We start from the raw sequence: 14,270 nt of genomic DNA, 5'->3' as shown, positions 1-14,270 counted from the left end.
GGTGCATTATGGGTGTGCTGGTCTTACAGGGAGGTGTGTTCAGGTGCATTCTGGACGTGCTGGTGTTACAGGGAGGTGTGTGCAGGTGCATTCTGGGCGTGCTGGTCTTACAGGGAGGTGTGTGCAGGTGCATTCTGGGCGTGCTGGTCTTACAGGGAGGTGTGTTCAGGTGCATTCTGGACGTGCTGGTGTTACAGGGAGGTGTGTTCAGGTGCATTCTGGGTGTGCTGGTGTTACAGGGAGGTGTGTTCAGGTGCATTCTGGGCGTGCCGGTCTTACAGGGAGGTGTGTTCAGGTGCATTCTGGGCGTGCTGGTCTTACAAGGAGGTGTGTTCAAGTGCATTCTCAAAAATAGGGCCCTCACCAGCTACTCACCACATGACAGGAGCCGCTCCTCGGCGTGAAGCGGAGTTCGGCTCCAGGCACCAGCAACGAAACAAATCCAAAAAACAAAAAGAGGGGCGGTGGAGGTCGGGGGTGGGGGTGGGGGGGGTAGATGGAGTATTGGTTCGGGCTCAGAGATTGGAGAGTTGTGGGCGTGACTGAAAGGTTTGTGTTGTGTGTTATTGGGAGATGGCGTCGTCGTCGCGGGTGGGGTTCAAGTCCACTACGGTCGTCCCTCGGAGAGAAGCCCCCCCCATGCCGTCCGCCGACGCCGACGGTTGTTGGGAGGTTTTATTAGCGCCTCCGCCTGAGAGACAACAAGACTGGGTTATTTTAATGTTTATTCAACAGGGACAATACCTTTAATACCTAGAACATTATCACGACCCGATGTGTCCTTCAAAAGTCAGACAACAACAAAAACAACAAAATAAACTATAAACTTCTCAGGAAATACAGAATCTTTTGTATCGTCTCTAATGGCGATCACGCAACTTTGGGTTTTTCGGGGTATAAATTTAAATTCACTTTTTTATGTTAATTTTTAAGTATACAATATATGCAGATACAAACAATTAAAATATCACACTGAGACGTTAGGCTTTTACTGACTGTTTTTCTGTCACTTTTATCCAAGTTTTGTGTCACTTTTTTGGCGCCTTTTGACCTTTTTGTGGATTTCATCCCGCGCTTTTGAAGCTTTTTCCGACATTTTTGTTTTTCAAATGGTATCAAATTGACTAAAACGCCGGAATGCAATGAAACTGGTAGACTGATTATTTTACTTGTGAAGAGCGCTGTAGGGAACCATCAACGTTACTTTTCATTTTGAAATTAAAACAACAACAAAATAAACCTTTACCTACATCTATCAAATTCTCAGAAAATACACAATCTTTTGTATCGTCTCTAATGGCGATCACGCAACTTTGTTTTTTTCTGGGTATAATTTTAAAATGAAAACTTTTTGTTCCCCAAACGGCTCCAATTTTTTAACTTTTTCCATATAATTTTTTTTAAATACACAGTATATGCAAATACAAACAATTAAAATATCACACTGAGACATTAGGCTTTTCCTGACTTTTTTTCTATAACTTTTATCCAAGTTTTTTTGTCACTTTTTTTGCGCCTTTTGATGTTTTTGTGGCTTTCATCCTGCGCTTTTGAAGCTTTTCCCGACATTTTCCAACATTTTTGTTTTTCAAATGCTATAAAATTGAATAAAACACCCAAATGCAATGAAACTGGTAGACTGATTATTTCATTTGTGAATAGCGTTGTAGGGAACCATCAACAATACTTTCTTTTGAAAATTTAGCTGAAAGTAACGGAAACTTTTTAAAAACGGGTCTGATTTGGGTTAATCCGTAATTTTGCTTCTGTGTTAAACACTTTTTTCCATTTTTAATTTCCGTGGATAAACAATTCCACGAATGTACACCTTTCGATTATTAAGAGCAGATGACAAAGACAAGTCACATGTTTGTCTCCCCCCCCGTCCAGTTTTTCCCCCCAGTTACCTTGCCCCCCCGAGGAGGAGGACGGAGGCCCGGCGAGCACGTTGGCGCCCCCCCCTCCCCCGTTGGTCTGGGAGCAGACGTTGGCGTGGCGCGCGGCGGCTTTCTGCTTGTAGTGGTTGCTGTGCAGCTTGTACTTCATCAGGAGGATGAAGATGAAGACGAGGACAGAGGCGACGATGATCCCCCCGATGATGATGATCATGGTACCTCCCAGGAACTGGAGAGAGAGAGAGATCAAAACGCATGCAGACGCTTAGCCGAGACAACGTTTTTTAAGTGGAACTTTTAGGCGAGGCAGCTTTATCTGTAGAGCAAGAGGCAACAGCAACAGGGCGATTCAAAATGTTTCACACGACATCAGTTAACAGATAAAACACAAGTACAAACAGTTAAAAATGAAAACATTAGGACAGATAAAACCCTAACCCTAACTCCCCTAACCCACACCTCTAACCCTAACCCCCCTAACCCTAACCCTAACCCCCTAACCCTAACTCCCTAACCCTAACCCCCCAACCCTAACCTAACCCCCTACCCTAACCCAACATCTCTAACCCTAACCTAACCCCCCAACCCTAACCTAACCCCCCTAACCCTAACCCCCCTAACCCTAACCCTAACCCCTAACCCCCTAATCCTAACCCCCCTAACCCTAACTCCCCTAACCCTAACACCTCTAACCCTAAGCCTAACCCCCCTAACCCTAACTCCCCTAACCCTAGCCCTAACACCTCTAACCCTAAGCCTAACCCCCCTAACCCTAACTCCCTAACCCTAACCCTATCCCCCTAACCCTAAACCGAACCCCCTAACCCTAACCCCTCTAACCCTAACCCTAACCCCCCTAACCCACTTGAGACTACCTTCCCAATAATTAGTCCATGTTAGTGCTCCTTTGGTGATCCCCCTCAGTGTCTCTACCCTCACCCTTCACCTTCGGCTTAATTAGAGTGAAGAGAGTCCAAGGAGACGAAAGGTATCGTCTCTAAAAATAGAGACGATACCTTTCGTCTCCTTGGACTCTTCTTCACTCTAATTAAGCCGATCTAGCGCTGCCTTTCGTGACTATTTTCAACAATACACATTCACACTTTTTCTTTAAAGTGCTACCCTTCGAGTCTTTCTTTTTTCTGTATTACACAACCTTAATACTTACTCCTTGTCCTCAAAAGAAAATTCATAGAACAGATAAAACACAAGTGTCATAAGCATTAAAAACCAATAAAACACATGAATAGATAGTTAAAAAAATAAAAACGTTAAGACACATAAAACCCAAGAATAAAAGTTACAGTGCATCTTAAACCTTGTGTTGTCTTCCCGTCAACATTGAAGAAAAGTTATCGCTTTTTCTGACATTGTTGTCACTTTTCAATGTTATGGCTCCTTTTTTTTGACGTTTTTTCCAAAGTTATTTGATATTTCTAATGTTGACATTTTCAGCTTATTTCAAAGGGCCATTTTTTGTGATGAAAAAACTAAAAATGGTTCAAATTTGACCCAAGGACAACACGAGGGTTAAGAAATTAAACATTATAGTCTCACTAGTAATTATGGACGCCATTCTGGACACATTTAGGGACACCTTACATGTGTAAACAACAGAAGCACAGATACAAGCAGTAAACAACAGACAAATATAAAATGACTTTTCTTTTTTTTTATCAAGATGACTAATGACTGGCCGTTCCTACTTGACGCGTGTTTATCCTAATTCCTGCTGTTCCGCCCCGTACGCTTTCGGGCTGATACAGGTGTACCACGCTCACCTGGTCTCGTATGGAGTGACAGCGTCCATACTCCGTCTCCGTGGAGAAGGACACGCAGCCCACCAGCTTGGTGCCGGTCAGGGCCGTGATGCCGTCGTCGTAGACGGCCAGGACGCACAGCTCGTAGTCCCGCGACGACGCCAGGTCACTCAGCAGGAAGTACTTGTGGTTGGCCGGGATCATCCTGAGTGAGAGGAAGACAGAGACGAGGTCATTACAGGCTTTTAGTTTTCATCTGATTTGCATCTGAGGCAAGGCCTTTTACTCTTTTTTTCGGATCTGATTAGTTGATTATTTGTACTAGAGGGGTCCCGGTTGTGGAGAGAGAAACAATAATGACTTTCTTCTTGAGGGTCTTATTTCTGCTATAAACTCATTCTCACTCCCATCGCGTCCAAAAGTTCTCGGTCAGGTGCCTTTAGCGTTTGTTACTGATGCAACAAGCCTCCTTTAGCGTCGTAGTTTGACGCTCTGGGTCGGACTTTGGGACCCAATCCCAACGTCATGACTCACAGACTTTGGCAAGCCAAGGCAATTTTATTTGTATTTGTATTAAAGTGCTTTACATAAAACATCAAACACATTATTGTCAAAAATTATATAAAAAAGTATACATATTGTACATATTAATACAAAATCAAGAACAGTGAATAAAAGTTAATAACAATTAATACAAGATTAAAAACAATTAATCTTGTATTAATTGTTGTGGTGTGGGAACAGAACGGACCCATTGTCCAGCTTGTAGGACAAGAGTTTGACTAAATGAGGAATCAGACCGCCGTCTCCGGGGCCTCGGCCGTGTGGAAAGCAACAAACGTCAAAATGGAAATACCCAAACCGGCGGGTGTCAGCAACATCTTTGTTAATAAACGTCGCCTAGGTAACGTGTGATCTCGTGAACTGCTGTCCTAATCCCTAAGCCCAGCCTGGGCAGCACGGTTCTTCCATTTTCATCATGTTTTTATAGTCTAAAGTCATGTTCATATTGGCTAGATTTCCAGTTTTGAGATAAGGGACCAGGGCATTACTGACAACAACAACATAGTAATGAAGGGAAATACGCAGTCAACAGAAAATGTACAAACCCAGACTCCCCCTTTCTCTAGCTTTGGCCATGAAGGTGCCCAGGTGCATAAATAGACTATGATTATCGTCAGTCCCCGTGCCGTCCTACCTTGCGTTATCGGTGAAATGAGCTATAAACAAGCATACTATAAACACTTGGCTCCTATATTCCGGTCACTAATTATTATACAGCAATACTTACATTGAAAGTTAATGTATACACTGTTCTGTTGTTCTCTACTGAGAGTGTTTTAACTTTCTGCTCCATGGCCGGGTCTTTGTCAGTAACAAATAAAAGTAAATTACACAAGACAGGCTTCATCCCCTATTCCAGGCATATGAGGTGCAGAAGATATAGGGTGCAGTCCTTAAAAACCAACTGGGCCAAATCATTTATTCCTACCAGCATTTTATTACGGAATAAGTTGTCTGTCTGATGACCTGTATTGTGCAAGATGAATTTCCATAAGGATCAATAGATGTATCTGTCTATCTATCTTCTTTATAGAGCGGCTTTTTAACCACTATTCATTCTATCCAGTCCATATAAGAAAAGGCCGTGTTTAAAAGTCACACACAGTAAATAGGTCAGAGAACCAGCTGCAACGTCTGTAATACTCCATACTCTTTTTTTTTTGGTGTTTATATTAGTTCGAGGGACATTTAGAGTGACAGTCCAGGCCCCTTCTTCATCTTTCAGATTGTTTCCTGTGGTTGGTTAGCTTTATGTTCTCGCTCTAAATGAAGCTGTGACCACCGGACCAAAGAAACGTCACAGCATCGACCGAGAAGGGGACAAAACGTCCTATACCAGGGGTCAAGTGGATGGAGAAAGAAGCATGAGATGTGGTTGAAAGAAGAAGAAAAAAAAGCCAGTAAATGCACCATGAAGTTTAGATTATTTTGTCGCATACCAGGATTTCTGCAGGTACTACAAAGTCAAATTTAAGAAATTTTAACACCACTATAAAACCAATTTAACTTATATCACATACAAATACTACGAAATGCAGAGTCACAAAAGTCCTTGCACATGTATTCAAATTGCATGAGTTAGAGTAATAATGATCTTTACATATACAGTGAATTATATTCAGACAAAGAAAGAACACCTCAGAAAAATTAAAAAAAAAAAAAAAATTCAATGAGGATTAGAGGCGTTAAATGGACACAGGAAAATTAAGACCTGTTTAAAATTATTAAGACGCAGAACACTTGATTTTTAAAATTTTAGACTTTTTTAGTCTCCGAGGAAACCCTGGCATACACGTGTTGTTTTGTAGAAGACAGAGACACATTTTGTTTGTCATCAGGGCGCTTTTCGTGGGTGTCAAAGGCTTCCTGCTCATTTGAAAACTCATAAACCCAAAGAGGGAACTCTCCCCTGTTGCCAGATTAACTAATTGGAACATTGTTATGATTTTGTAATTTTCTCCTGTACAGCGTTTCCTTGAAAGTCCAATATTGATGCTCCAGTAATACCAGGCACCGAGCTTAACCACAGGAGAAAGTCTTCACTGAGTGACTATTATTCTGGGCTAAAGTGTGTGTGTGTGTGTGTGTGTGTGGGTATGTGTACTGAACCAGACAGACTGAATGGACTTCTCCGTCACAATGAAATGCCCAAGTAATTTCTTCCTCATGCAATAAGTTGGAGAATAAGAGGACTTGGGAAAAACCTATTTGACAAACTATTTCTTGTATTAATGTCGTGCTGGATGAGTTGTTCCGTCCACTGTTTACTAAACGTTTGGAGAAAAAGCCACTACTGGCTGTGGGGAATCGAATCTCCCGACCCTAACGGTCTCAGAGTCTCGCAGAGGAACCTTGCCAGCAGCAAAGTACAACTGGTACGGTATGGTATGCATGAATTACTGTTTTTTTAAAACATTTATTATAATAAGTAATCATTTACACAGTTTATGGATGCCTCAGTGGGGAAATTTACACTCTGTTTGTTAGTAATCACTACACACACAGGCCTGAAATACACACACATGCTCAGATCCTATTCATACACAAATGGAGAGATGTCATAGTGGAGGGGGGGCTGTCAGTACCCTGGGGTTTTGGGGGAGGGGGGGGGGGGGGTATGGTGGGCCCTTTCTCAGACCACCTTGGAAGTGCCCAGGAGGAGAAATAGCATCTCTCCAACTACCAATCCACACTCCGTACTTTGGTCGGTACGGGGATTTGAACCGGCGACCCTCCGGTTCCCAACCCAACTCTACTGAGTTACATCAACTAGTAATGCAATGTGTATGACCGCAATTAAAACATGTCGCAGTTTGGTCACGTACCAAAACTACTGGTTGAACTTTAGAAAAAGACTGTGGTTTGGGTTCAAATCAGGCGTTAAGAGTATTTTCTGAAACTTCAACTCTGGGGTTAACGGTCATTGCGTTTGTCAAATCACGAGTTTTTAGAAGTTTTCCCAAGGGCCAGGTATATTACCCCCCCCCCCCCCCCCCCCCCCCCCCCCCCATACACACTATTACAGTTCAGCTCTTTTAGGTCCAAACTCAACCTTTTGTACTTTTTTCTGATTTTACTGTTGTCTATGTTCATTCTTTCTATTGTTTTTGAAGGGGTTTTTACTCTTGGTTTCTGATGTGAAGCACTTTGGAGACCTGCTGGTTCCTGTAAAGTGCTATATGAAAACATTTTGATTTGGGTTTTGAATTTTGGTGTGGTGTTAGCTCAAGGAGGTTGTGTTTTTGGCTTGGTTTGTCCGTTTTTTTTGTTGGTTTGATTGTGTGCTGGATTACAGAAAAACTACTAGCCTGATTATCATGAAAGTTGGCGGAAGGGTGAAGAATGGGCCGAGGAAGAGCCCACTAATATTTGGAGAGGATCCCAATCACGGGGCGGATGCGCAAACTATTTCTCACTTTCGTTTTACATTGTGAGAATCGGAGGTTTGCTGGAATGTAATTACAGACGACCCATCAGCTGGTCCAGGACCAGATCACGTACAAGCCATTTCCATCACTGACCAGAGGGCACATGTGCACAATCGTTAACATGTGTTCTCATTTCACTGTTAACTGGGTCTGAAGTGCCAATAAGTGTGTTTGATATTAACCTTTTAAAAGTGCCAGAAGCAACCAATCACAACATGGATGTTGTGATTGGTTGAACAGTCTGATTGCATTGAACATTGAGTTGATAGAATAAAAGCTGCATTTCAGCAGAGCAACATTTCACTTTGATTGCACATTGTTGCACGCAGGTATGTGTTAAATGCAAAAAGGTCTCGCTAAAGGGTCTTTACATGTTGGTGTTTCATTCTGTGTCAGTTCACCGCAAATTACTAACGACTATTGGTATAGTCGATAATCAGGTGATTGTTTTCTCGACTAACGGATTAGTTGTTTGGTCTAAAAAATGCCAGAACATGGTGAACAATGTGTGTTGGGGGGGGGATCAATACAGCAGAGTATCGCAATATTTGTAGCGGCAAGACTGTGTTGATACACAGATGCCAAGTAATGATCTTCTTCTGTAGAAAAGACTGCGACTTTGTGTAAAAAAGTGATTATTTGGTTGAAGATTTCTATTTCTATCTACCTTGCTGACATAACCACCAAGCTTCATTCCCCCCCCCCCCCCCCCCACCTCCCCAAATTGCTTTCTAATCTGTGGGAAGACACACTGATGCTTTTTTTTTGCCAGTCCACCTTTACAGTAATCATAATCCTTTACATTCCTCGTGCACACACACACACACACACACGTTGTATTGATGTTGTATTGATGTTGTATTGATGTTGTTGCTGGTTGTAATGACGTCTGTTCCAGTTGTCCTGGAGACAAACAGAAGTAGAGATCTAACACAATTAAGGGACAGAGGACCTTTCCAATAACACATATGATTGGAGTTGAAGTACAAGAGAGGAAAGACAGAGCCGTGTCTCTTCGGCTCCAGAAGGACGTCGCCCTTTCATCTTGAAAATCACAAGGGTACAAGGTAGAGGGAGAATGAAGGCAGAGGGGAGGAAGATGGCATGGATAGTGAAAAAGAGGAAATATGGAGAAGACAGACAAAGAAGACTGTGAGGAAAAGTGATGAGGAAGAGGCCACAAGAGTCGACAGGAAACAGAAAGATGGAGAGGGGACGTGAGGGGGAGAAAACAAGTGCCAAAGTGGAGGATGCAGAGAAACGAGGCGAAGATGAGACACAACACAAACAGAAATGACAGAAGCAAGAGAGAAGACGAGAGGTAGTCGGAGACATGAGAAAATAACTTTTCCTTTTTATAGTGTGGGGTCAAAAGCTGCCAGTGCTGCAGAGACAGTTAACACCGTGCTGATGGACAGATGATTGGAATGTATCGACCTGGAGTGGCCCACCCATCTTTGTCCATTTGGTCCATTTCCACTTGTGTCTCTTTGCCTTTGCCGACTCTAGTGAATACAAACGTCTCTGTCCTGATTGGTTGACGCAGCCTACTCAACATCTCTCAAAGCTGGAGACACGTCCATTTTTACATTTATGGCAGGTTGGTGACCTGACATCGTCACATCCACCGCTGATCAGTCACGACCTTCCACTTCTGGGATTGCCCCACTGGAAACAACTAAAACTACTTTTAAAGGTGCCCTGCCACATGTATTCCATGACTTTAATTTAATGTCTGAAGTTATACCATGGATTCGGTTGCCTTGGTTATCTTGTTTCAAGCCATTCTAGCGTGGTATGGAAAGCCTGCAGCAAGACTCTCAGATTTCATTAATATTCAACGAGCTAAGAGAGCCTGGATGTCAGCATTCTTTACCCAGCTCATGAATATTAATGAGCTCAGGCAGCATGACGTCAGACTGACCAGCTGTTGTGATTGGCCTGATTTCTCCTCTTATTCCTTCTCAGTGGCAATAGAGCCACATAACACAAACCTACCTAACAGATTTGAAAAAATGAGGGTAAAAATGTTTTTTATGTGGAAGGGCACCTTTAACCCTTGTGTTGTCTTCCCGTCGACCATGAACTTGTTGTCCTTCAGGGTCCAAATTTCCAGCTTTTTAAAAGCTTTTTTTATACATGGTCAATAAACCTAATTTATATGACATTATTCCTCTTTGTTTTTGCTTAAAAAAGCCGAAATTATGAATTATTTTGCCTTTTAGTTGAGATCAGAGGATGTATGGTCAGGATTCTGATTTGAAACCATTTAAACTTTTTTTTTTTTTTTCAAATGCTATGAAGCTGAATAAAACAGCCCTAATTTAAAAAAAAGTAATCATTAAATTTACCAAAGAACATCCATGCATCCGTGTTATTTTTGGGCATTTTGGTTCTTCTGATAAGTAACTTCTGATATAGAAAAACTTTGAAAACGGGTCAAATTTTACCCCGAGAACTACACAAGGGTTAAACGAACACATGTTCCAACAAAACAAGTTGCTTCCTGATGCTGTTTTCTAGCGGCACCGGGGCTTAGCACCGCCCAAGATGATTGGTTTAAAGAAATGCCGATAAACCAGAGCACGTTTTTCTAGCCAGTGGACGTCATCTTGGGCTTTCCGACATTTTTCACAGTTTTTTGACATTACATTACATGTCACTTAGCTGATGCTTAATGCTGTAGCCTTTTCTGTGTGTGCGTGTGGTGTGTGTGTGTGTGTGTGTGTGTGTGTGTGTGTGTGTGTGTGTGTGTGTGTGTGTGTGTGTGTGTGTGTGTGTGAGAGATTGGGTCCCTTGTCATGTGTCTGTCTGTGTGTGTGTGTGTGTGTGTGTGTGTGTCTGTTTGTGTGATAGATAGATAGATAGATAGATAGATAGATAGATAGATAGATAGATAGATAGATAGATATGATAGTTAGATAGATTAGATAGATAGATACTTTATCATAAAGGAAAATGTAGGTATCCAGTAGCAAGACAACCATAACACAACAAACACACACACCCACACATATATATTATATATATATATATATATATATATATATATATATATATATATATGTATATAGAATACAAATTAAAATCACTCACAAAAATGCATTGACCATGATAAGGTGAGATACTATGGCAGACTGTGTGTAATGATGATAGTGCAAAAGGTTTTTCCTCTCTGGGATTTTGTGCCCTGGGACACGTTCCTATGTCCCAGTGTGTTGTTTGTAACTGCTCGTGAATGTTTTTCTGAATATAAAACTAAACATTTGATCACAAAAACCCCAAAGCGACCTACAATTGCTAGATATCGGAGGTGGCACGCCTCTGGAGCAACGAGGGGTTAAGTGTCTTGCTCAGGGACACATTGGTTGATGTATGGCAGTGGGAATCGAACATCACAACCATCACATGTTAGAGACCAAACATCGATTAATTGAGGAAATAATCACCAGATTAATCAACAATTGAATTGAGTTAGTTGGCGCCCTAACTGGGTCTAATTCTCGATTAGTTCCAGGAGATCCAGTCACCCAAGCTGTTGGACACACTCGACTGCATCTCTTAGGGCTTCTTGACAATTTCAGACGACGTGGACAAAGCGAGCTTCTGCACTGGATGTAAGTGGGTTTTCACCTTTTGAACTTAAGCTGCTGTGTGGCAGAAACACGCCACCCTTAAGATCAAGAGCCTGTTCTGATTCCTTAACTAATTTGAGGACAGATAGTAATGGAGGAGAGATGAGAGAGCAGCTTGTAAAAAGAACAAAGGAAGAGTAATCTGGGCTGCAGAGAGAGAGAGAGAGAAAGAGAACGAGAAGTTATCGCTGGAATGATATCTAAGCAGAGAAACATGGGAGCTGTGAACTAGGCCACGCAGGATTAGTGCTAATGCTGGACCCACTCATTCACTCTGTTACACACACACACACACACACACACACACACACACACACACACACACACACACACACACACACACACACACACACACACACACACTAGGAAAACACACACATAAGGACATGTCGTACTGTAAGAAGGTCTGACAGAGACATCAGTTTTTATTTATCGTAGTATCTTGGTATACAGGGTACACCAGAGCACCCCTGTTTTCGTGGGGGGGGCAGTAGCCCAGTCCGTAGGGAGTTGGGTTGGGAACCGGAGGGTTGCTGGTTCAAGTCCACATACGCAAAGTATGGTGGACTGGTAGCTGGAGAGGTTCCAATTCATCTCCTGGGCACTGAGCAAGGCACCAAACCCCCAAATGTTCGGAGTGCCTTTCCACGGGCAGCCCCCATTTAGTGCATGTATAGGTATTAAGCATGTGTGTAATTCAGGCCTGTGTGTAGGCAAACAAAGTGTAAATAAGTGTATATATTATCATTATTATCCTCGATCATAGCTCCTCGGACAGATCACAGCTCGTACGTTTAAGCTGAGCAGTGAGGAGTTAACAAATAAGAGACTCAAGAAGTGTGTGTGTGTGTAATTCAGCCCTGTGTGTAATAACAACAGAGAGTAAATTGTAATTTCCCCTTGATACATTATCATTATTATCCTCGATCATAGCTCCTCCGACAGATCGTAGCACAGCCGTATGAGGGCCAGAGCAACTTCCAACAACAACTCCCGGTTCAAGCTAAAGAGTGAGGAGTTATCAAATAAGAGACTGAAGAAGTTGTCATAAAACTAATTTCCTTTCTGGTTCAGTCTTTGTTTCCAGCAGCTGTATTCATCAATCACGCTCTGACAAAGCCACTGAACACGTCCTGCTGAGCAGAAAACAGCAAACAGACAGTCAGAAACGAGCTGGTGAACATACATGGAGCATTAAGCTGCTAAAGAGACAGATATTTCCCTCAGGAGTTGGCGGAGACCAAACAATCGCAGAGAACGTCGATAATGAACCCTTATTCAAAACTATGGATTATGGTGTTGAGGAACTGTCAACAACATGAGCACTTGACAACCACTGCACTGTATGTTAGGTTTAGGGAGCTACTATGATGTGTTTGTGTCCACCCCCCCGACCCCTAAATGATTACTACACCCCTCAATAGGGAATGCTACTTCCTGCAATTGGACTTCAAGCACCAATGAAGGTGATCCGGCGTTTTACCGCAGGGTTGTGCGACGAGGGGACTGTCACTACGGCCGTTTTATGCAACGTTGTGTTGTACTTTAACCCCAAAATTTAGCACAAGAAGACATAACAGTGACTGTTTTCCGTCAGATCATTTAAAGATCTCCACATTTCCCAACCGCACTTGAAGTAGGGCTGGGCAATATATTGATATTATACTGCTATCGGGATATGAGACTAGATATTGTCTTAGATTTTGGATATTGTGATATCGTAAATGGCTTAAGTGTTGCCCTTTTCTGGATTTTAAGGCTGCATTAATAATAATTTTCTATAATTTATACTGTTTATTGATCTCCAGAGGGGAACTTACTACACACATGCTCAGTAAAGTGTACAGTGAGTGTACAGTAGTACAGTAAAGTGATGTATTTTTCTGTGTTACCAGACTGTTCTAGCTCTTATATTATTTTTACCTTTACCCACTTACTCATTATATCTACATTACTGAAGATTATTCATCTTTAATCTCTCAAAAAGCACCAATTGTCAACCCTATAATATCGCCACATTATCGACATCCAGGTATTAGGACAAGAAAATCGCAATATCTGATTTTCTGAGTATTGCCCAGCCCTAACTTGAAGGCACCTTCATTTCCTGGAGAACGAGATAAAAAAAGAGAGGGAGGGAGTCAGCTGTCCCACAAACTGCCGGGACATTCAGTGCTTGTGTTATGTGTTTTTTAAACTTCCTTGTGGCAGCAATAGAGGCAGAGTTTCCTGTTTCCTGTAAGAGACTCTCTCACCGCTTGAAAACCTCGACATCGGGCTTAAGCTTGTGAATAATGCAATGCATTTCTCCAGAAGTTGAATCTGTTTTAACTTTTTGCCAGAGACCTCCGTTACACAGCCATGCAGCAAATGCATTTAATACTAATATATTACATTGACATTTCACAAACTTGGGATTCCGTACAAGGTGTATGCAGCTTTAAAACATGGTAAATGATCACATTCACAGTGTTGACCTTGTGCATTCAGCTACGGCCGTTATGAAATACAACTGAGTCAGAGAAAGAGAAAGAGGGAGAGAGAAAGTGAGACTGCGTGCTTGTGTATGTCTTTTTATTTGTGTTTACACCAGTACTCTCTCTATGCATGGCTGTGTGTTCCTGCAGGCGCACACGTCCATTGTCTGTGTGTACCTGTGTGTCTGTGTACGTCCTCCGTGTGTGTGTGTGTGTGTGTGTGTGTGTGTGTGAGTGTGCTATATATTATTCAGGTATCAGGTGCCTGCTCGCCAGGGCAGTGGCTATTTATCAACACAGGAGCGGGGGTGACGAGAGAAGAAATGGAATCATGAAGCCTGGGCTGACCCACTGGGCCTTTGTGTGTACTTTGTCCTATGCGTTTCAGAGAAAAAGATAGAGATCGTGTCTAAATAGTGCCTCAGTTTGTGTGTGTGTGTGTGTGTGTGTGTGTGTGTGTGCTAGAGAGACACAGCCGGTCTATTATAGAGGTCTGGTCTATAAGTGCTGC

General features: G+C 42.4%; 1 protein-coding gene across 1 annotated transcript in view; it reads right to left on the bottom strand.

Annotated features, from left to right (window-relative positions):
* Positions 1-554: 554 nt before the first annotated feature.
* Positions 555-14,270, bottom strand: part of LOC116704602 (leucine-rich repeat and fibronectin type III domain-containing protein 1-like protein) — a 202,054-nt gene continuing 188,338 nt past the window's right edge. The window contains exons 11-13 of the mRNA XM_032540194.1: positions 3,677-3,860; positions 1,908-2,124; positions 555-691 (exon numbers count right to left, since the gene is read on the bottom strand). Coding sequence (XP_032396085.1) covers positions 564-691; positions 1,908-2,124; positions 3,677-3,860 — 529 coding nt within the window. The 3' untranslated portion in view covers positions 555-563. The remainder of the gene's footprint in view (positions 692-1,907; positions 2,125-3,676; positions 3,861-14,270) is intronic.

The sequence above is a fragment of the Etheostoma spectabile genome, chromosome 16 (assembly GCF_008692095.1).
Source record: "Etheostoma spectabile isolate EspeVRDwgs_2016 chromosome 16, UIUC_Espe_1.0, whole genome shotgun sequence".
Classification (NCBI taxonomy): Eukaryota; Metazoa; Chordata; class Actinopteri; order Perciformes; family Percidae; genus Etheostoma; species Etheostoma spectabile.
This window is presented reverse-complemented; position numbering and strand designations above follow the sequence as displayed.